This window comes from Peromyscus leucopus, chromosome 3 (assembly GCF_004664715.2).
Source record: "Peromyscus leucopus breed LL Stock chromosome 3, UCI_PerLeu_2.1, whole genome shotgun sequence".
In the NCBI taxonomy this organism is placed as follows: Eukaryota; Metazoa; Chordata; class Mammalia; order Rodentia; family Cricetidae; genus Peromyscus; species Peromyscus leucopus.
Window position 1 is genome coordinate 151,367,365 of NC_051065.1, and position 21,441 is coordinate 151,388,805.

General features: G+C 54.7%; 2 protein-coding genes across 4 annotated transcripts in view; one reads left to right on the plus strand and one right to left on the minus strand.

The window, feature by feature from the left end:
• Cacna2d4 (calcium voltage-gated channel auxiliary subunit alpha2delta 4) overlaps positions 1-21,441 on the minus strand; it is a 108,716-nt gene that overhangs the window by 20,372 nt on the left and 66,903 nt on the right. For both annotated transcript variants that reach the window (XM_028880504.2, XM_028880503.2), the window contains one exon: positions 19,690-19,770. In XM_028880504.2, coding sequence (XP_028736337.1) covers positions 19,690-19,770 — 81 coding nt within the window. The remainder of the gene's footprint in view (positions 1-19,689; positions 19,771-21,441) is intronic.
• Positions 622-16,899, plus strand: Lrtm2 (leucine rich repeats and transmembrane domains 2). Of its 2 annotated transcripts, XM_037204208.1 has the most exons (6): positions 622-732; positions 1,052-1,162; positions 7,514-7,703; positions 8,191-8,323; positions 10,937-11,527; positions 14,430-16,899. In XM_037204208.1, the coding sequence occupies exons 4-6, from the start codon at positions 8,257-8,259 to the stop codon at positions 14,882-14,884; spliced, it is 1,113 nt and encodes a 370-aa protein (XP_037060103.1). In that variant the 5' UTR covers positions 622-732; positions 1,052-1,162; positions 7,514-7,703; positions 8,191-8,256; the 3' UTR covers positions 14,885-16,899. The 2 variants fall into 2 exon arrangements, with proteins under 2 accessions (XP_037060103.1, XP_028736338.1); XM_028880505.2 differs by lacking the exon at positions 622-732 and having other exon boundaries at positions 865-1,162.

The window sequence follows — 21,441 nt, forward strand, 5'->3', positions numbered from 1 at the left end:
ATAGCAGTCCCACCCGAATCAAGAGGCCTTGGCCCCAGCCCTGAATGAACCTGGAGGAAGGACACTGGGGCACATACCTCTGCTGGGTTACCTATGAGCTAGACCATCTGCTGGCCAGGCAGACTTTCAGGATGGAAAGGAATGAGGGGCGTTTTATGCTGCAGGCTGGGAAGCCTGACTCTCTGCTGGCTTAGCCCCTGGCTCAGTTCAGCTTTGGATGGAACTACTTTTCATCCTGGTGCACAACAGTTGTTAGACGTGCTTTGTCTTGATTTGTAGAGGCTTTTGAATTCTCTGATGCAGCTTGCCCCTTCACGTGTCTGACCCATCCTTTAGACAAGCCAGGAGCCGGCTCCTTCAGGGTTCCCTGTGGGCACCGAGGCACATGGGCTCTGTGCTTGTTGGGCACCTGGTCCTCCAGGCTGCAACTGATTGCTTTGACATCCCGTTCTCCTAAATAGTCCTGGCCAAGGGTGGTCATCTAGAGGCTCATCCCCGTGTCTAGAGGGCCCTCGGTTCCCTCAGCATCTCTGAGAGTCCTCAACACTCTCTTGCAAGAGAACTCAGCCTTTAAGGAGGCGGCTCTTCGCACAGCTAGGCTCTGACACAGGAGACAGACCCAGTGTCTGGGATCCAAGTCAGTCCGTGGGGCTGAGATCTGAGTCCTGTACTTGGAAGGTCCTGCCTTCCAAACGGACAGACAGAGGCGGCCGCTCGTGAGAGTGCTGCGAGGTGAGAGGAGGCTCGGTTACCTCTGATCCTGGGCAGGGGTGATTCACCTACAAACGCTCTCCTGCTACCACAGAGCTTGGGCGACCGATGCGATGCGCGTGCCCGCCATCGCAGATGCGCCCCAGCTGTCACTCCGCCGCGCGCTCTCCTCCCTCTGCTCGCTCGCTGTTGAGCACGCGCTCTCTGCTCCCTCTGCCTCTCCCCCTCTTCGGTCTGTCTTCCTCCCGCCCTCCTCCCTCTTTCGCTTCAGTTTGTCGCTGACCCCGCAGCCCCCTCCCCGGCAGCGACAGCTCAGCCTGTGGGTCCGCTTCCTTGGCAGGCGCTGCCCAGGCTCCCGCTGCCCTGAACCAGACCCGACACCCCGCGTTCTGCCTTCCAAGCTGCCCATGTCCAGCTACCTGGTCTGAGCATCAGGTCCCAGTGCAAAAAGGTGAGTTGTGAGCAGTTTCTGGGAGAGAAAGGGCCGGCGCACAAGGAGGATGGCTTGGGTATGGGAACTAGGGGCCATGTACATTGGGCCACCTGGATTAGCAGGATTAGCAGGGCTTCCTTCCTAGGGCAGTTGCTGGGGTGGGGTGTGGGGGGGACCAGATACTTAGGACCAGACACCTGGGCAACCCAAAGGTACAGAGCATTAGGAACTCTGACCCCTCAGTGCTGGGGATATAGCTGTGTTTTCTGCTAAGGAGGGGTTAGGGAGGGGGGGGCAGGGAGGAGAGCAGTTCTGGTGCCACATGATGGCCCCGGGTAGCACGGAAATGTCCCTGCAGCAGGAGGAGCGGCTACCAGAGGAGAGGGAGACAGCTTGGGTGTTGGAGACAGGCTGGTATACAGAGAGGCTTGGAGTGGGGGTGGAGAGTGGAGGACCCACTGAGGGAGGCAAGGGCTGGACCTTTCTTGCTCTGGCTGGGTTTGCTGGCCTTCAGGTAGCTGTCCTTGGGCAAGGGTGCGAAGGAGCCCTTGCTAGTTGAGACAGTCTTTGCAGTCCTGACGGAGCCCTCCCTGGTGGGGGTGTGGCTGGGAGTGAAGGAGGGGTATCTGCTAGTTCTTCCTTACAAACCCAGGCCTTGATTTTAGCACACTCAAGAGCCAGGCAAGCCAAACTGGAGATGCTTAGGTGGCCTGCCGCTGCATAATGGCCTTTGCAGCAGGTGGGCCAGATGCCTTAGGAGCGCTGGGCACTGAGTGTAGGGGGCAGTGTACAGCCAGGTCACATTCACCTGGCTGCCTGGCTCTCATGGGCATGGATGCCCGACTCGGATCAGGACATTGGTTTTTCAGGAGCCCCAGGCCCATTTCATAACGCTGGATTCTGCCCAGGAATCTGCAGTTCAAATTCCTGTATGGCCGGCAGGTCTGGGGCTGGGCTCTGATTGGTTGCTCTGCCTCCCACCCCCAGCTGTCTGCATTCCAGGGTGGTGGTGGGGATGTTGGCACCAGGCTGCCAGGGTTTGTTGGGCATTGCCTTGTGTGACTCAGATTGACAGGCCCACAGCTTAGATAACTACAGCAGGTGGGGGGAGGGGAAGGAGCCAGCATGTGGCACTGGGCGGGGGAAGTCCAGCTGGTAGGGAAATCCAACATCAGCTTCCAAGCTGCCAAGAAGAGCCCAGCGCTCCCACCCCCACCTTCCCACTGCAGGAGGGCTCTGGCTCTGCCAGAAGAGGGAGCCGGGGAAAACCAGGCAGGGCAGGCAAAGAGGCGGGCTTCTTAAGCCCCCTCGTTGTGTTCTTTGAGGTTTGACTAGAGGACTTGTCTGGTTACCCTATTCTCAGGGCAAGCTTACCCTATTCTCATTTCCCAAGGGCCAAGACCCAGAGCCAGGGTCTGGCTTTGGTCAGGTGGGTGTTGAGGGAGGGAGCTGGAATGGGTGGTGTGTGTGTGTGTGTGTGTGTGTGTGTGTGTGTGTGTGTGTGTCTGTGTCTGTGTGTGTCTGTGTGTTGCCTGTGTCTGTGTGTGTGTGTCTGTGTGTGTGTGTCTGTGTCTGTGTGTGTCTGTGTCTGTGTGTGTGTGTGTCTGTGTCTGTGTGTTGCCTGTGTCTGTGTGTGTGTCTGTATGTGTACAATGCTGGGAAGAGGAGGGAGTCAGGATGAAGCTTGGGTGTGGGGTAGGTGATCCTTCTTGGCTCCTGCCCAGGGAGGCAGTGAATGGTGGGAACCTTCTGGGTCCTTCCTCAGTGGACTCTTCGGCTTCCCAGAGCAACCCAGGAGTGTGCTGGGTGACTCAAGGGCCTTCCTGTTCTGTTTCCCAGGGATTCTGTCAGAGACAGGGAGAATTTGACAAGGAAATGTGGCTCAAGGAGCTGGAAGCAAGAAGACAGTGTACTGAGAGGAACCTGGAAGGAGGGTGTGTGGCCGGCCGTTCCAAGCAGACATCTAGAAGGGGTTAGAAACTGCTTTACTGGGCAGTGTGTGCTTAGGGGTGACGGGTGGGGCAGATGTGGGGTACTTCCTAGAAGGACCTCATGGCCAGGCAGGCGACAGCAATCCAGTTTTCTGTGTTCTGGGCTACATGGAATTCCAGTTGCTCAGACCAGATGTCCAGATTCCCTGGAAGTCCTCTGAGATGGGGCAGAATGACTTGTGGGCTTACTGTCCTAGCTCAGCTACCCTCTGGCCCTGAGCCTCCCTGAGGAACAAAGGAGTAGAGTAGACCACACATGCCCCTTTGCTTCCCTCCTGGTGTGTGGAGCTGGGGCTCTGGGGCAGAAGCCTTGACCCAGGGGAGACAGATACTTGGGAGCATGTGCACAGCACTGGCCCAGGCGTCAGGAAGCTGAGAGCATGGACAGGATGCATGTTGTGGACACTTGATTTGAGGGGTACTGAGAAGGAGCTCAGAGGATCCTGTGGCTCCCAGGCCTGGGGTGAGGGTTCTTTTGTTTTTTGTTTGTTTTTGGTTTTTAGTTGAGTGTGAGCCCACATCATAGGGAGAGTAGGCCTCCAACTGTAGGAGAAATTGGAGGGCAGGTACACTCCGTCATCCTAACCTTGATGCTCTGCAGAGCAAGCCTAGCTGACTGCTTCAAGCTGGGGGAGGGGGCAGCTGGGGTTCCAGGGGAACCAGCTCCCACGCCCTATCTCTAGTGGGTAGAGCAGCCGTTGGGCTAGCAGGAACACGAGGAACTTCTGCCTGCACCTTGCTACTGCCTCACCTGCCTGCTGCTCCAACCCTCCACTCCCCGGCTGCCCTAATACCTCCATCCGCTCTCAGCCAGGAGTGGTTTTCTAGGTTTCTTCCAGCCTTTGGGTAGGATGGGGACAGGGATGGCTGTTTGCTCAGCTCCAGTGAAACAGTGATGAGGAGATGCCTTATAAACTGTAACATTCTATGTGAACGAGGGCTGTCTGTCCCTGTTTCTGACTCAGCCTCTACCCGAGGGATGGGGCTCAGGCAGAAGATGATGAGGGCAACTGAGTTAACAGCTTTGTGGCCAGGTAACTCAGGTCCAATCTATAGTCTTCCATTTGCCCAAGCTTTTCCATGCCTCAGTTTCCCTATGACATCGATAGCAACTCTAACCCTGAGCTGTATGAATGCCAAGAACACTGTAGTTCTTTGACTGGCCATTAGCATCCTCTCATGTAGAGGTTTTTAGGAGCTCCTCAGGTTGGTGCTCTTGTCTTGCCCTGCCTTAGGCAAGGTTAGTTAAGATTTTGGGTGAGCCCCAGACTTAATTTTCGGTCCCAGCTCCTCCAGGCTCACTGTATACAGCCTATGGTGTCTCCAGTTCCCTGGCCTAGAGGTGGGTAGCTGTTAGAGCCTGCCTGAGAGGTCTGGTCTACACTTGAATATGTCCCCGAACTGCCTGGGATCTTGGTACCTGACAGATTCACACTTAGCCTGCCTGGGTGGGACCTGAGATACAGCATTTCCGAAAGGTTCTAGGCTTTCTGATCTCATTTAGCCCCTCAGAGTCAAAACCACATGTTTCCGACTTATCAGCTCCTAGCTGATCAGCCCCATTCTTCCCTGGAGCCTGGAGGAGTCCAGGGACCCTGCTGGGCCCAGACCTGTCCCTCTGCTCTCTGTTTCTGGGGCTAGGACAAAATGCAGGTTAGTTTTTGGAGCAGATTATGAATCCAGTGCCCATGAGCTTCAAGATGTGCGTGTGTGTGTGTGTGTGTGTGTGTGTGTGTGTGTGTGTGTGTGTGTGTGTGTGTCTGGACAGAGAACCCTTCTGCCAGGACCTCCACCTCTCTTCTGTCTCCCACTCCCATGGAGTGTTAATTTATTCCAGCAGTTGGCTAGTCCCTGCAGCAGCAGCTGTCCGCTGCTTCCCGATGTAGGTCACCCCTTTCCTGAGGAGTCTCTGCTGTTTCAGGGCGGAAGGGTCTTTCGCTGGGAGGCGTGTGAGTGGACTTAGGGTGGTAAGGCTAGGAAGTGCCCCTCCCCCACGTCTCTCAGAGGATCAGGAAGGCACTGACATCACCTTGGAGGCCACTAATCAGGGGAGGTAGATCAGCTACCTAGAGAGAGCCGGGGCATCTTCTCCTAGGCATGTCCTCTTTTCTCCAGAGGATGGATACCAGTCACCAGAGTCCTTCCTGCCACCTCAGTAAACAGCACCCCGGTCTGTGCTGGTTACGAATGGCCCCTGAGCATTGTTGCAGGGTGGCCCTGAGGGGGCAGGTTGGGAGGAAGAGCCTCATGGACCCTCAGGTGGAGGTCAACCTCCGCAGCCTGGCGTCCCCTGTCCACAGAAAGGGAGTAGGAGCTGGCCGGGGGCCTTCAGCCCTGCCTCAACAAGAAAACGGGCCTGGCTTTGCGGCTGCCTTGTGGGGCTCTTAGCAGCTCTCCCCTCCAGGCTGGAAGTGTCCCCGTGTCCCCCTGCTGGGGCTATGCTGGGATTGTGAGGCATCCCTCTGCTGCCTGAAGGATGACAGCTAAGACGTGCTGGAATGCTGCCAGCGAGGCATGTGTATGTGTGTGGGTGTGCATGCATGGGCCTCTGTATCCCAGCTCATGCCTAGATGCACCGATCTGGTACTTGTGTGTGGGAGTGCATGTGTGCAAGCACACGTGTTGTGATATGCTGAGTCGCACATCTCTCCTTATGTGCCCGCCTCACTCTGCTGCATACAGCGCTTCAAGGCTGTGTCTGAGAGTTCTGTGCACACACAAGTATTTCCCCACTAGGGCCCCTGCAGGCTGACAGCCGTCAGGAAGCGGGTAAACAGTCTGACTCAGAGCCTGTAACCCATCCTCACTTAGCATGTAACCTTGGTGAGCTGGTTATAGCTGTGCATTTGGGTGGCTGTAATCTGTGGTTAACAGGTGCTGTGACCTGTGGTGTGACTGATGAGGGCTGGGGCGAGGGGGCCATCGTGGGAGGGAGACTGCTCAGACTATTTGGGCATTGCACGTGAGGGGCAGAAATAAACCCAATCAGACTATGGCGAGCATGACATGGAATGGGCACCTGTGACTGGCCACAGCCTGCGTCAGGCTCAGGCATCTGTGAGACTGACCTCGCTTGATGACAAAGACACCCGTCATGGGCTCAAGGCGAGGTGGGAGCCTTTGCCGAAATTCCTTAGGTGCTGTGTACCTCACATGTGCCCACTCTGCTTCCACCCACCGAGCATCAGCTTGTCACTTTTAGAGTTGGAAGGCTGGGGCAGAGTTTAAGCAGTGTGTTGGAAGGAGATGGAGGACATGGATTTGAACCCACAGACTCTGGCCGTGAGTCTGAGCCAGGACAGTACTAGGAAAACCGAGGTCAAGCCACTGTAACCACTGAGTGCCTGGACCCACATACGGCAGCGAGGGCCAGGCTGCTACCCTTTCGCCTACGGCTGTGCTGAGTTACAGCCATGCTCAGTTTTGGGGAGCGATCCCTGCTGTTGCTTCCTAACTGGGAAGTAGGGGCGCAGTGAAGTCAAGGCTGGCAGATGGGCCCTGAGCCAGCTGCCCTGGCTGGGGCAGAGCAGAGTATCTGAGGGCCGCATGGGTCACAGCAGCACAGGCCACCTTGGTGGCTTCCTGACATCACTAGGGTAGGACGGAGTGGAGGCAGAGAATAGAAAATGGGGTTAGGCATTGTGGCGCATGCACGCCTTTAATCCCAGCACTTGGGAGTCAGAGGCAGGCGGATCTCTGTGAAACTGAGGACAGCCTGATCTACGTAACAAGTTCCAGGACAGCCTGGGCTCAAACAACATACAAAACGACAGCAAAAAGGGGTTAGGATGAGAGAATGCACTGGGAGCATCCCCCAGACCAGACACCCGAAGGAAACTTGGGTCGGGCTGCTCAGGCTTCTGGACAGAATCCCCGAGCATCCTGGCACCTCCACTCACCTCCTCAGTGTCAGCTCCACCCTGCCACTGGCTGGGAGCTCCAGGACTAAACGGAGCGGTGAGGGCTGCAGCCAGAACTATACAGGGGCCATGAACTCGGTAGTCAAAGGCGGCCAAACTTGCTGCCGCCATCTTGCGAGGAGTGGTTCCAGGGAACAGCGCCCTTTGGGCACTAAAGGGAGCTGGGGTATAACACAGCCTCCCCTAACTGACCCTTCCCTGGTTCCCTAGTGTCTTACGGTGGTGCTAGCCTCCTCTCTGATGGAGATGGCAGGCTGCAGGCTCTGGCTTCTCATCTCATAGCTCTTAACCACGTCTGGGGGGGAGCTGAGGTGCTAAGGAGGCCTGGGTCCTCTTTAGGAGACACTGGGTTGTGGCAGGCCCTAGCAAGGGTAAGTAGGCCCACTTGTCCCCTGGAAGAGTGACCTGCTGCCTACACCTAGCCGCCTTCCAGCCCTCTGCCATTTCACCCCCTCTAGGCTTCAGTCTCTTCCGAGCCAGCGGCCCAAGAGCAGGAACCTCTGAGCTGAAGAAGCCATAGATCGGCTAGTCGGCAGAAGACGGGTCATTGTGAGTCACCTCAAGGTGACAGTGGGATCAGGAGCAGGGGGCCACCCAGCAGCTCACGCCCTGTCAGCAGGCACTGGCCTCTGTCTCCCCACAGCTATGGTAAGCTGGGGGGGGGGCGTGCATCCGGGTGGAGAACTGAGAGGCACGGGCGGGAGCTGGGCCTTCATTCATTTCCCTAGGAGAGATGCGCCTTGATTTCCCCACCTGTGACGTGGTAAGCCTGGGCGGAGGAAGCAATATTGCAACAAAATCATTGGTAGAGCCCACCGAAGTGTAGAGAGGCCCCAGGGGAGTCAGGGAAAGACAGGGGAGGGAAAGAGGGGGGCTGAGCTGGGGTTCGGCTGGCAGTTCCTGTGCCCTCCAGCACCCGTAGGGGGCAAACATCTACCTTGACCCTCTTGACCCCTCCCTGGGGAGCATCACAGTGAGAGCAACAGGAGAGGGGATGAAGGATGTAAAGAGACACCTGTGCCTTGTCCCTAACCCCTGGGCTGGAACGGGCTCCAAATGTTTTGCTCCACCCATATCTCTCTCTCTCTCTCTCTCTCTCTCTCTCTCTCTCTCTCTCTCTCTCTCTCTCTCTCAGGACTGACGATTGGTGCATGCTGAGGGGCTCTCTCTCTCCAGAGCTGCAGAGAGTGTGGGTTCCACCATGCTGGCACCAGGCAGTGGCCCAGAGCCGAGGAACAAGCTTGCCCTGCAGTGGAGGCAGGTCTCCTGTGAGTAGGGGCCCAGCATGGGGGCGGGGGCAGGGGCGGGGCATCTGACAGAATGACAGCTGATGTCTGACCTTCCTGGATGCCCAAGGCCTCGCTTCGGAGGCTCAGACTCATGGCCTTGCTAAGTAACAGCAGTCCATGCCGAGTGCTTTCCTGAGGCTGGGAGACAGAGGCTGGACAGCTGGTTCTGCCTGATGCTTCTTGTTCCCTGGCAGTCACAAGCCAAGAGTTCTGCTGGCGAGTGGTCCAGCTTCACTTTTAACTGGGAATCTGTAGTATGTGTAGCATGGGTTGAGCAGAGGCAGAAATCACCTCCACCTGGGTCGCAGCCCCAGCCAGCCTCGGCTCTAAGGGAAGCTGCGATCCCACTTGGCCTCAGCCATCCGTCTGCTGGATGAACCCAGAGGTCCCAGCAGGATCTGTGTGCCGCAGTCTCCCCAGCTCTGTGGAGGCACTAGTGAGTTCTTAGTGTACAGCAGTGGAAGAAAGGATCGTAGGGAGCAGGTCCCTTCCTCCCTGCACACACGGCACACTAAGGTCACATGCTAGTGAAAGCAGCCTTGTCCATGAAAATTCTCTTCAAAGGGATAAGGTCAGCAGCCATGGCTGGTTTGCCCATGGCTACACAGTAAGAACTAAGAAATGGCCTAAAGGGACATCGCTCTGCCTGACCTCCCTTGGCCTTCGGTACAGTTGCCCTAGCATGGAGCGGCCTGAATTATTCACCAGGTGAATGGCTGATCCGAGGGGCTCAGATCCCTTTCATCCTAGGATCACTCTGACACCTCTCAGTGCAGGATTATGTTTTCTTGTCTCTAGAGCTTTGTAGCAACTCAGAACTTGGCGGAGGTGGGGTGAGGGGAAAGGAGTCATTTTCTCCCTGTCCAGCTGCCAGTTTAGTCACCAAGTGTGTGGAGTGTGGCTCCTGATACTGCTTGTCCTTCTCAAGGGGTACTGATGGGTTGAGTCCCTCTCCTCTCCTCTCCTCTCCTCTCCTCTCCTCTCCTCTCCTCTCCTCTCCTCTCCTCTCCTCTCCTCTCCCCTCCCCTCCCTCCCCTTCCCTTCCTCCCCTCCTCCCCTCCCCTCCCCTCCTCTCCACTCCTCTCCCCTCCTATCTGGTTTCTTTCAATTTTTTCCTTTCTCTCTTTCTCTTCCTCCTTCCAAAGGCCCCTCCATTCCTTCTTCCATTTTCTTTAGATAGTTGTTATGTAGTGCAGGCTAGTCTCAAATCTGTGATTCTCTGCTCCAGCCTCCTAAATATTAAGTACAGATGTGTGCATCACACTTGGCTTCTCCTTGAAAGTAAGACATAAAGAGTTCAGATGGTGTGTGTGTGTGTATGTGTGTGTTATGGGGCAGACTGACTCAGAGAGGTGGAGGTCATTTCAGGTGGCCTCAGGTGGCAAGGAGAGGTCTCCAGGTGACTGTAATAGCTAAGTTGTGCTCATTTCCCATCAAGAACAAAATGGCTCAGGTGTCAGCCTCATGGTGTATCCCTCACTGTCATCAATCCCACAAGAAAGGGCAGGGAGAGTGTCATCTTGTCTCCTCAAGCTCTGCCCTCTGGGGCTGTAGATGACTAGACACCCACCAGACAGACCGGAGACTGTCTCATCTGGGTGCCCTGCTCGGGTTGGCCAGCTGGGCTGCGGCTGGCTTTGAACTTCTCCATCTGGAGGCTTCCTCAGCACTCAAGGTGGAGTTGATTCAATGGAGACAGAACTGTGTGAGCTGTTTTCCTAGGTTCCCAGGAAGGGAGGCCTCTCTGGCACTATGGGCAGCAGGGCTGACTACAGGGCCACCACCAGAGGGGGCTGCTGTCTGAGGCTCACTTCCAGAAGCTGTCCACAGGCTGGACCCACATCCTCTACTCAGAAGGGTCTTGGGCCAAAACAGGACATGACAAGAATCCTGTTACTTGATCCACTCAGAAATGCTACCTTGCATCCCAAGGCTAGATGTATAGGATGGGCCTGGCAGCTTCAGAGTTCACATGTAGATGGATCCAGCCCTGGACAGACTTGGAAGCAGCTGGTTTATCCTGGTGTTACCACAGTGCTCTGATGCAGGTCCCAGGTGGGCCTGGGTCCTACCTTAGCCATGAGAACCAGGTAAACGGAACAGCATTTAAGATGCTGTATGGCATATATATTCTGGGCTCCCCTTTCATATGCAAAGTATATCTCAGTGTGATGTGGCTTCAGGTGAGGATGAGGTTCCCACAGGAAGGACCCAAGCCTTGTAGCCACTGACTTTGAAAAGTTTCCCTGGTATTTTAAAATCTTATATTTTGTAAACATTTGGAGCATTAGGGTATCTAAGTTCTGAGACTTAGCAGTGGGGGCCATGAACAGGAACTGAGAACCTGTATGGCCTGTCCTCTAGGCCACTCCACTCACTGACGAACATTTTTGGTCACAGTGTGATGTCCTTTAACATGGATGTTTCAGGTTCCTGAGCACCTTCTTGTATGGTCAGTAAATACCTGTGAACTGACTATAGTTTGTGCCAAAGGAGATGAGGTCAAGAAGGTACTAGGGCATGAGCCAGAAAGGGGGAAGCTGAGGCAGGAAAACCCAAGTCTGTTACTTTCTCCTCTGGACTCCTCCCTAGGGATCACCTGCTGGATTGCCCTGTGTGCTGTGGAGGTGCTCCCTGCCTGCCCTTTCTCTTGCACATGTGACAGCCGCAGCTTGGAGGTGGACTGCAGCGGCCTGGGCCTCACCACTGTGCCCCCGGATGTGCCCGCTGCCACCCAAAGCCTTCTGCTCCTGAACAATAAACTGAGCGCCCTGCCCAGCTGGGCATTCGCCAACCTGTCCAATTTGCAGCGGCTGGACCTGTCCAACAACTTCCTGGACCAGCTCCCTGGGTCCATTTTCCAGGACCTGGTCAATCTGACGGAGCTCCAATTGCGGAACAACAGCATCAGGACCCTGGACAGGGACCTGCTCCAGCACTCCCCGCTCCTTCGCCACCTGGATTTGTCTATCAATGGCTTGGCCCAGCTGCCCCCAGGGCTTTTTGATGGTCTCCTGGCTCTGAGATCCTTGTCCCTCCGCTCCAATCGTCTGCAGAGCCTCGACCGGCTGACATTTGAGCCTCTGGCGAGTCTGCAGCTGCTTCAGGTTGGGGACAACCCGTGGGAGTGTGACTGTAACCTTCGGGAGTTCAAGCACTGGCTGGAGTGGTTCTCCTACAGAGGTGAGCCCTACCACCCACCCCACCGGTGTGAGGAGCTGGGGTGAGGTCAGGGGAAAGAAGAAGTACATCCCTCACCCTAAATATCAGTACTTCCCTGCAGGCAGTGGAGGCCAGGCACTGCTCCCCTTTGCTCATTAAGACTCACTAAGGGCGTACTGTACCTTTGCCTCCCTTTCTTAGGTTTCCATGGGGACTTAGAGACACACACAGTGCTTTTTCTGTGCTCTCTGTCCCACTGGTATGCTTCTGGGGCTTCCCTGCAGGACAGGAAGAGAAACAACAACCTGTCCTGGGGATAATAAGGCCTCCTGCCTCTTACATGAGGGTGGAATGTAACTGAAACCCACAGACACCACCATGTTCCTAGGAAGGTGGTGCCAGCTTTCTGTCCCAAGAAGTTTTGACAGAAAACTTAATAAGCACCTGGTTTCAGTTTTGCTTCCTTTCCCTTCCCCCTCCTTTAAAAATACGTATTATTTATTTATTTGCACACATGTGTGCGTGTGCATGTGTATGTGCACATGCATATGTATGCACATCTGTGCACATATGCCCCAGAGCACATGTGGAAGTCAGAGGGCAGCTTTGGGAGTTGGTTCTTTCCTTTCATCATGTAGGTTCCAGGTTATCAGGGTGGTCAGCCTAACTCATGGCCCAGGCTTGGGACTCACTGTGTATTCCAGGATGAACCTAAACTCCGTGAGGTTTCTTCCTCAACTTTAAAAAAGCTTTATTTATTTACTTTATGGGTATGTGTGTATTCCCAACTATATTATATGCACCACATGCATACAATGCCCCACGAAGCCAGAAGAAGGTGTCCCCTGGAACTAGAGTTATAGGCAGTTATGAGCAACCCAATATAGGTGCTGGGAACTGAACCCAGGTCCTCTACAAGAGCAGCAAGTGCTCTTACCTGCTGAGCCATCTCTCCAGACCTTTCTCCCTTTCTTAGCCCGAGAAGGTTCTATAGTGAACAAATGAATTGATCTAATGAATGCTTAACCAGGCTCATACCTGTAATCCCAGCACTTGGGAGGGAGGGCAGGGATGGAATGGGAGGCTGAATAAATAAGCACAGTGTTTAAAAGTGCCAGGTCTTGTCTGAATTCTGGCCCTGCCACCTACAAGCTGTGTGATCTTGAGAAGTTAGTTAACATCTCTGTGGCATATCTGTAAAAGGGGAGAAGGTCAATCATGAGACTTAAATAGGACAGTGCATATGAGCTCTTTTGAAAAGTGCCCAGCAGAAAGGAAGTACTCGGTGGAGCGCTGGCTCACTTACTCATTTGCTGGTGGAATTCGTAAAACCGAGGGCACACAGTTAAGACTCAGCCAGCGCCCAGCACAAGGCAGCTACTTGGTGTATGTGGAATTAACAATCGGTGTTGAAATTCTGAAAACAACACAATGTGTTCCCTTACTTTTACCCCATTCATATCCTATCCAGCCACTAACTCAGTGTTTCCATGCTACTCGGGTGCATTAATTAAAAACATTTTACAAACTGTAAAGTGCTTTGAGATGTTAGTCATGATGATAATTCTGATACTGAAGTGGAGAAATGATTAATGCTGTTGTCTAGTTCCCAGTTTACAAATACCTTTTTGTGCACATTATCTATTTTAATCTCTCGAGCAGCTAATTGAGGTAGATATCCTTATCTTGCAGCTAAGAATATTCAGACATAATTAAGTAAGTTAAATAATTTCCAGGTGACAACACAGCCGGATTCAATCTCGGGTCTCTGGTGCAGGAAAATGAGGTCACTCCCTTCTCACTCCCCCAGTGGCTCTGTGTCATTCTAACCAAAGGTGGCCTTGGTTGCATGCTCAGTGCAGGGCCTTTCCAGAGCCACCCAGGTGGAATTAAAGACCTGGTGCTGGCTGTAGGGAGCATCCTTGTCCTTAACACGGCAGGCCGGAGCCAGTTTCCCCGACCCCATCTTCAGCCTTGCTCCCTTTAAAAAACAAAACAAAAACCTCAGTGTTTCCATCAGCATCCTGAGCATCCTGGGGTAAGATGGATGTCTGTTGTGAGATTGGACTCGAAGAAGCTGGGCTGGGAGAGGGAGCTGGAAGTGATGTAGCCGAGCCTCTCTAGAAGCTGAAAGAAGGCCTGACTCCAGCTCCGACTTCCCAGGGGGATGTCAGGTTATAGTTCTTCGTCCTGGCTCACGTACCCTACCAAGTTAGGCACTTATATTCTACCTCTGCCCTGTCTGGCCTCCTTAGCATCACTGAAGGTAGTTTGGTGGCCTGTCTTACCAGCTCCAGTCTTCTGTGTATCCAGGATTTCCTCCCTAGAAATCTCTGTGCTAGTACACCTGACAAACCTGGGCGGATGCCCTCTTCTTGGTGTTCTCAGGCCATCAAAGCCCTGTGTAGAGGAGTGGACGAGGCAATGGCTTTGGCTTTTGTTCTCTTTGTGAGAAGGAACACAGGCCAAGGTACTGTGTTGAAAACAGTGGCAAGGGTTCACAGACACCAGCGAGCAGTTGGGTCCTGGGCAGAAAAATAGATGTACAGTCTGGGCAGGGACGTGACTCGCTGTACCAAAGCCGTGCCCTGAGCATGCCTCCAGCTGGAACTGCTGTCCTCCTGCAGGTCAGTGTGACCTTGGAGGGACAGGCTTGAATGAGATGGATGTGAGCTTCTCTGTGAAGTAAAATTAACAGCAATGTCCATGTTCAGTGGCTTTGGGTGGCCTCCTCTGTGACATACACCTCTCATAGCCCTTAGTCCACTGGCACTACCTCCCCTTACTCTTCCGTAATCAGGATTGACTACATTACTGTCAGGGTTGTACCTTTTGGGCCTTCCCATTTGGAGGACTGGGAGGAGGGGAGGTCACCCCAGTTCCAGATGCCTGCTCAGCATCTCTTTTTTTTCCCCGGATGCAGGGGGTCGCCTGGACCAGCTTGCCTGTACACTACCCAAGGAACTAAGGGGGAAGGACATGCGTGCGGTCCCCATGGAGATGTTTAACTACTGTTCCCAGCTAGAGGATGAGAACAACTCTGCTGGGGTGGATGCTCCAGGGCCACCTTGCACCAAGGCTAGCCCAGAGCCTGCTAAACCTAAGCCAGGGGCTGAGCCTGAGCCCGAGCCCAGCACTGCCTGCCCTCAAAAGCAGAGGTACAGGCCCGTGAGCGTGCGGCGAGCCATCGGCACGGTGATCATCGCGGGCGTTGTGTGTGGCATTGTCTGCATCATGATGGTGGTGGCTGCTGCTTACGGCTGCATCTATGCCTCCCTCATGGCCAAGTACCACCGGGAGCTCAAGAAGCGCCAGCCGCTGATGGGGGACCCCGAGGGTGAGCATGAAGATCAGAAACAGATCTCTTCCGTGGCATGAGAGCTGTCTGTCTGGCCCAGGTAGGACAGCAAGGAGACTCCATGGGACTGCTACCAAAGGGCTGCCCCTCCCTCCATCACAGGCCCTGCCTCAGCCTGACACTGGTACTGCCTCCCTCAGCTCCCTGGCCCTCGTCTGCCCTCCAGTAGAGCAGCCTCCCAGTCTCTTTCCGAGTTTCTAGAAGCTTCCCTTGGCCAAAGGTTCCTGTGGAAGGCCCTCTCTGGGCCCCTGGTCTTTGGAACACCTGAGCTTCCCTGCAGGCTTCTGGCCACAGGGGAGAAGGAACTTACACCAGAAACATGTTCTGCATTGAGCACGTCCTTCTGCCCAGGGCCAGCTCAGCTGGTGACCCTCCCTACCTCTTGCTCATTCCCACTTCAGTCTGCATTAGGGCCTGAGAGGGAGGGACAGGGGAGCCAGAGGCAGATTTCTGTGACTCCTTTTGAAGCCAGAAAGATATTCTTAGGTCCTTGCAGTGTGAAGCTTGTCCAGCTCTCAGCGGCTGGTGCCTATGTGCAAACACCCCCCAGCCCTGTGATCTGGGTCCAGTGCTTAGAAAAACCAAAGTGACTATAATGTCTTCCTTGGGTGGTCCCTTGGGTGGTCCCATTAGGTCCCTTTATCTGCTGTAGACTCCTCTGACTACATTGCTCCAGGTTTACTACTTTTATGTTTTTGTTTTAGTGTAGGGTTTTGAGACAGGGTCTTACTCTACACACTAATTCACTGTCACACACAGGGCATCGCTAAACGAGTCCCACAGACCAAAATCACACACACACACACACACACACACACACACACACACACACACACACACAGGTGGAGACAGAGTCCATGAGAACGTGGGGGCGAGGCCCGCTGTCCCCTCTGCATGGAGGTCACAGTCCCTCTTACTTCCTGACTACAGTCTTCCCATGTCATCAGGGGTTAGGTCCTAGACAATAACACAGGGATCCTTTGAGACCCTCTAAAGTGGGCCAAAGCGTGCTGCTGGAGGAATTGCCCATTGCCATGGCAACCCTAGCACCTCTCCTGCTAGGTTTACCAGAGATGTAGGAGCTGTGTGCATGCATGACAGGTTCCAGGCCTCTGGGAGCTCACTTGCAGACCCCTGGGTATGCCCGGGAAGCTCCACCCTGCCAGGTCCCAGGCACACCCAGCAGTTTCCACTCCTGCAGCCTGCAGCCTCACTTCCGTTCCTCTGCCATCTGCATCTTTTGTTCATGACCTCAAGGCTGGGTCTGGGCTCTGCTCTGAAATTGGTGGTTCACCTTAAGGAGAGCAGATGTCAGGCAGTGGGTCGTCGATGAGGCTGGCTGCCTTCAACACATTCCCAACAGACTGCAGGAACAGGAACAGGATGGCTACATTCTGTTCAGAGTCCTCAGCGGCGGGGCTTCCTTCCCCAGGGGTTCATGGGCTGGTGTCCTGGGAGCGTGCAAATAAATGCAGCTGGGCTGTCCAAGCTAAACCATGGCTGCAGTCCTGTCTGGAAAGGAGACTTGCCCCCTGGGCTGTGCACATTTTCAGGGTTGCTGCTTCTGTTCTCAGCTGCCCCCTCCTTAGAGACTGGTCTCCCTCTGCAGCAGATGCCAGGCTGATACCCTGCCCTGAGAAGGGTCTTGGTGGTAGCCAGAAAGAGGCCAGCTAGACCCTGAGGCACCGAGGATACGTCTACGAGGGCATCGGGGAAGCCTTTTCTTCTCCCACCCGCTCTCCTAGCAGGGGTGTGCACTGGGAGTCTCAGGAGAGCTTTCAAGGTTGTTCCCTGGCTGGCAGACAGAGGGCACAGACTGCCACTCAGGATCACAGGGTCCTCTAGGCCGGGCCACAGTCTTCCTTCCTCTTTTGGCTGGCGGGCCAATCCCAGAGCTGGGATTTTCTAAGGGCCTGGGGGAGGGAGGCTGTTGTCAGTGGTGATATCTTTAGCCTGAGACAGAAGATTTTTAAAGGCAAAATTATATTTCTGGTTTGTTGTTTCAGAAGACCAATAAAGACTATTTTCCTATGTATTTCCTTGCTTTATTGGGTGGGAGGGGATGTGGGCATTGGGAGAATGGTGCCCTGTCTCCCTGCTTCGCCAGGCAGCCAAGCCATTTGTAGAGGAATGTCACCCTGATGCAGAGAGCTCCATGTGACAGATGGGCCCCCTGCTCAGTACCCAGGACCTCAGGCCTGGGAGGGATGGGAAGGTAGGACTTGGTAGGACATCCTGGGTAGGACTTGGCTCAGGACAAGGGTGATAAGCCCTGGGCAGGGCTGAGCTGGGATTCTAAACCTATCCATGCTCCAGCCTGGCAGTAACAAATGTGAGTCTCAGGGAAGAGCAAAGCTTGTGGAGCCGAGGTGAGGTGAACACACCTTGGTAGTCTCTGCAGCCAGGGCGTCCATCCAGCTCTTGACCCATCTGTCCTGGCAGTCAAGGGCGGATGAAGACCCATGTGGCATGAGGCTTGCATTTGCAGAGGAGATGAACTGTGTTTGCCCAAGGACTCCTGTCTTGCCAGGAGGTGGGGAGATTGGTTAAGGGCTGCCCCTATTACCTCGCTTTTAGTAGCCTCACTGGGGGTCTGTGGGGCCTTGCTGGAGTTTCACAAATGCCGCCTTGGCCTTTTGGGACCCACTACATAAGCACCCCACAGCTAGGCTTATGAATATGCCTCTCTCAGCCAGTGGGGCTAGAATTAGGGGTGCAAAGCAGCTGTGCGGTAGGGGGAGAAGCAAGAACGCCTCTGGGGTTGCTGCTCCAGCCCTGGAGGAAAAGCTTGACTCCCTGCGGCCCGTTACCCCCATGGCAGGACTGGCCTCTAGCCCAGTGGTTCTGAACTCTATCTTCAAAAGATTCATGTGGAACCTTCACCTTGGAAGCTTTCTTGGGCTGACAACTCACTAAGTCAGGAATGGACGTCCGAGAGATATGAACCCTCAGGGTACACAAAGCCATGCAGCCAGGGAGACTTTCTTCCTAGGTGTGGTCAGAGGGGGGGTAGGGTGGGGTGGGGGGGTCACCCTCCTCTAGTCCCTCTGCAGCAGAGCCAAATCTGGCCTCCTCTGAGGCTCCTGCAGAAGCAGGACAGCGCAGCACACATTGCCACTGAAGCCCAAGGCACGGGTCATAGAGGGAGATGCACAGAGGGAAACAGTCCTGTGTCTCCAGACCCCTAAGGTGACCCAAGCCTCTTCCAGACGGCAGGACAGGTCTCTGACACAGCCCTTGCTGACACACCATGCAGCATGCCAGCCCGTTCTGGAGAGCACCCAAGGCCCCAGCTTCCAGGGCCAGCAGACACGCCACCTACCCCTCCTTGAGCTGAAGGTCCCAGCTGGTCCCAGGATCGGGGAGGTTGTGCCAGGGACCAGGGAAAGGAAAACACAGGATGAGATGCAGGTGAACTCACAGTGTCAGGTCTCTAACGCCTCATGCTTTTTCTGTCACAGCCAGGCACCCTGAGCGTCACAGGGACTGTCTGAAGGAGTTCAACTAGAGGCACTGGGACATGGTTTCTATGGCAACCCCTCCTGGCTCTAACTCAGCTCTGAGTTAAAAATTAAATCAGATAATTGGGGAGTGTGGGGAAGCACAGCCAGCAGCCTGGCCTCACATCCCTTTTCCCAGGTCGTCAAGGTAGCAGGGCCAAGAAGGCCACCTCCAGGCAGAGCAAGGTAGCCACGGGGCTGCTGAGACTAAAGCTAGGAAGGATTTTAGGGAGATAAGGACCTCACATCTGGGATCAGCATGCCATGGGCCCTGGAAGAATTGCGCTGTGAAGGGATGCTGGGATGTAATACATCCCGTCTACAGGGTTGGAGTCTCCTTACAGACTGCCAGGGATGCTGGAGTGGACATGTCACCGAGCCAACTTCTACCTCAGCCCAGAAGGGAATACACAGGAACCCTGACTCTGGGTAGCACAGGCTCCCTGAGGAAACTCAGGCCTGCCCCTCCTGTTCCTCCTCCTAGATGCTCACAGCCTTGGGAAGAGGCCAGGGTTCTGCCTGCCACTGACCTCCTATCTGGCCAGGCCCCTGGGGTAGGAGACAAGTGCCGGGTACCCCAGTTTCACCAGGCTGAGTGACCATGGGTTGCACAGCTCCTTGAGGAATGTGGAGGGCATGATCACAGAGGCTCAAAGAGGAAGACAGATGCTGAGGCCTGTTGGAGCCATCAAGAAACTGCAAAGTCAGGCCAAGCTTGGGGGAGGCGGGGGGTTGGGTGCTTTCCTTCTAGAAGCAAGCGGAGGCAAACTCAGGACAGGAGTGACTCTGGGTCCCAAAGAGAGGTGGCCTGGGCCCAGGTTCTAGCTTACTACCAGCTGTGGGACTTTGGGCAAATAACTGCTCCATGCCTCAGTTTCTTCGTCTGTGATATGGCCTCCCCTGGTTACCCCAAATTCTAGGTAGAAAGTGCAGAGTCATGAGCCCAGGTCTAGGCTCAAGGTAATGCCTTAGGAAAGCAGGGTCCCAGGGATAGGATGGAAGCCTGGCTTGTCCCTGCCCTGTGTGACCTTGAGCAGGTCTCTTAACCTCGCTGAGCTTCATATTACTCTGTGAATCTTTCTGGTTTTTATAAACAAAATGACATAAGCATCCACTTCCGTCCCCCGGCTTCTCTCCTGGGAAAATTTAGAATCCCTATATCCAGGGCAACTTATTCTTTCTTCCTGTGTGTGTGTGGTGCTGGGGATGGAAATGGGCCTCAGGCCAGCCAGACAGGTGCTCTAGCCGAGCCAGCTCCGCCCTGCCAGCCCTCACCTTGACATTGCCTGGTAGCTCCCACCACAGCGGTTCAGGGTAGCGCCTACCTGCTGCAATGGCCGTCTTCCCATCCACTGTCACAGCGATTGCTGTACTGGCCCTCACCGCCACTGGCTTGCCTGGGCTGTCTGGGAAATTGAGAATTATCATTATTCTCTGTGCCTGCAGGGCCCGCGTGCGGGGGGGGGGGGAGGGGAGGGGCGGGGTAGAGGGTGAGTCTACCTCTTTCTTGGAATAGGAGGCAAATAGGAATTCCAGCATAAGTGCTCCCTAAACTAGGCAAGGTGGGGGAAGGGTCCTGGTGCTGCCATGGGCTGTTGCTGTCCACCACCTGTCTTTCAACTATGTCCTGACGGTCGTCCCTTGCCGTCCCCGCATCTGAACAAATCCGAACTTGCCAGATCAGTCCTTAGCCTCTGCCAGCCTGAGCCAATTGATACTAGCATCATGGTGACACTGTGACATTGCTCCATTTCCAGGCAGCAGACCCGGCTGCCGGCTGCTCCTGCTTAGCTCCTTGGCAGCTGCGGCAGGACCTGACCACAGCCGGTCTTCCCACACCTTGTCTTATCCTGGTTTGTTTTCCTGTGGCTGCGATAAACACCACAACCAAAAGCAGCCTGGGGAGGAGAGGGTTTATTTCAGCTTGCACTTCCAGGTCACACACTGTCACCGAAGGACCGGTGACGTCAGGGCAGGCAGTCAAGGCAGGAGCAGGAAGCAGAAATGAATGGAGTGATGCTGACTACTGGCTTGCTCTCTAGAGCACTCCCTGCTCTGTGCTCAGCCTGCTTTCCTGCACAGCTCAGACCCACCTGCCTGGGGATGGCACTGTCCACAGCGGCCTAGGCCCTTCTACAGTTGACAAGATTTGTGCCCCTGATCGAGGCCAATCTGACGGAGGCTATTCTTCAGTTAGGGTTCCCTGTCTTTCCAGGAGACTGTATGCTGTCAAGTTGACAATAAAATCGACCTGTACGGGAGCCAAACCTGCACCTCATGTTGAGGGGCAGGCTGTAAGCAGCCCAGGCCTGGGTGGTGAGTGACCCTGCCTTGCCTTTATAAGTCGCAGAGAGGTGACAGTGATGGCCCTGCTCCGGAGCCAGATGCAGTGGATGAGCCACCCCGGCAGCTAGTGACGCATCTGTGAGGGATCCTAGCTGGTGGTACCCAACTCAACACCACAATGACTTTTCCATTTCATTGCTGCCCTTATACAACTTTCTACCAGCTTCCTGGAGGCCCGTGTTGCCTCCCACTTCTTTTAGAAGAACCAGGCCGTCCTAGGAGCAAGATTAAGAGGGTGGTGTCAGCTCTGCATGAGAGCAGCTTTCTGGCTGGCTGCTGTATGATTCTGACTTCTGCCCATCCACATCCTTGGGCCAGCTTTCCGAAGGCCTCTTGCCTATAGGTCAGTCTCCATTACAAGGCCCAAGATCATGTCCTGTCCTGTTCTGTCAAATGTCCCCTTGGTGAACACTGCCTGCGATAACCAGTTCTCAGAGTCTCATGGAGATTGCCGAGCAGTGGAGCCTCTGTAACGGGGCCAAGCATGCTCGCACACTGGCTGTGTTCTTATAGTTCCCCGATACCTTGCTATGCTCAACACATCTCAAGAATCTAACCACACTGGACTCGTGACGCTTGAGCTGTTCTTGATTCCAATAATTTACCAAGGCAAAGCCAAAGGAACCAGAGTAGCAGTGGAGGCCAGACCTCTCACTTTGTTTCTGGAAATATCTATAAGTCATAAAACCCTGGAGTCCTTGGCTCCGTAGTTTTAACTCTGTAGCCTGCCT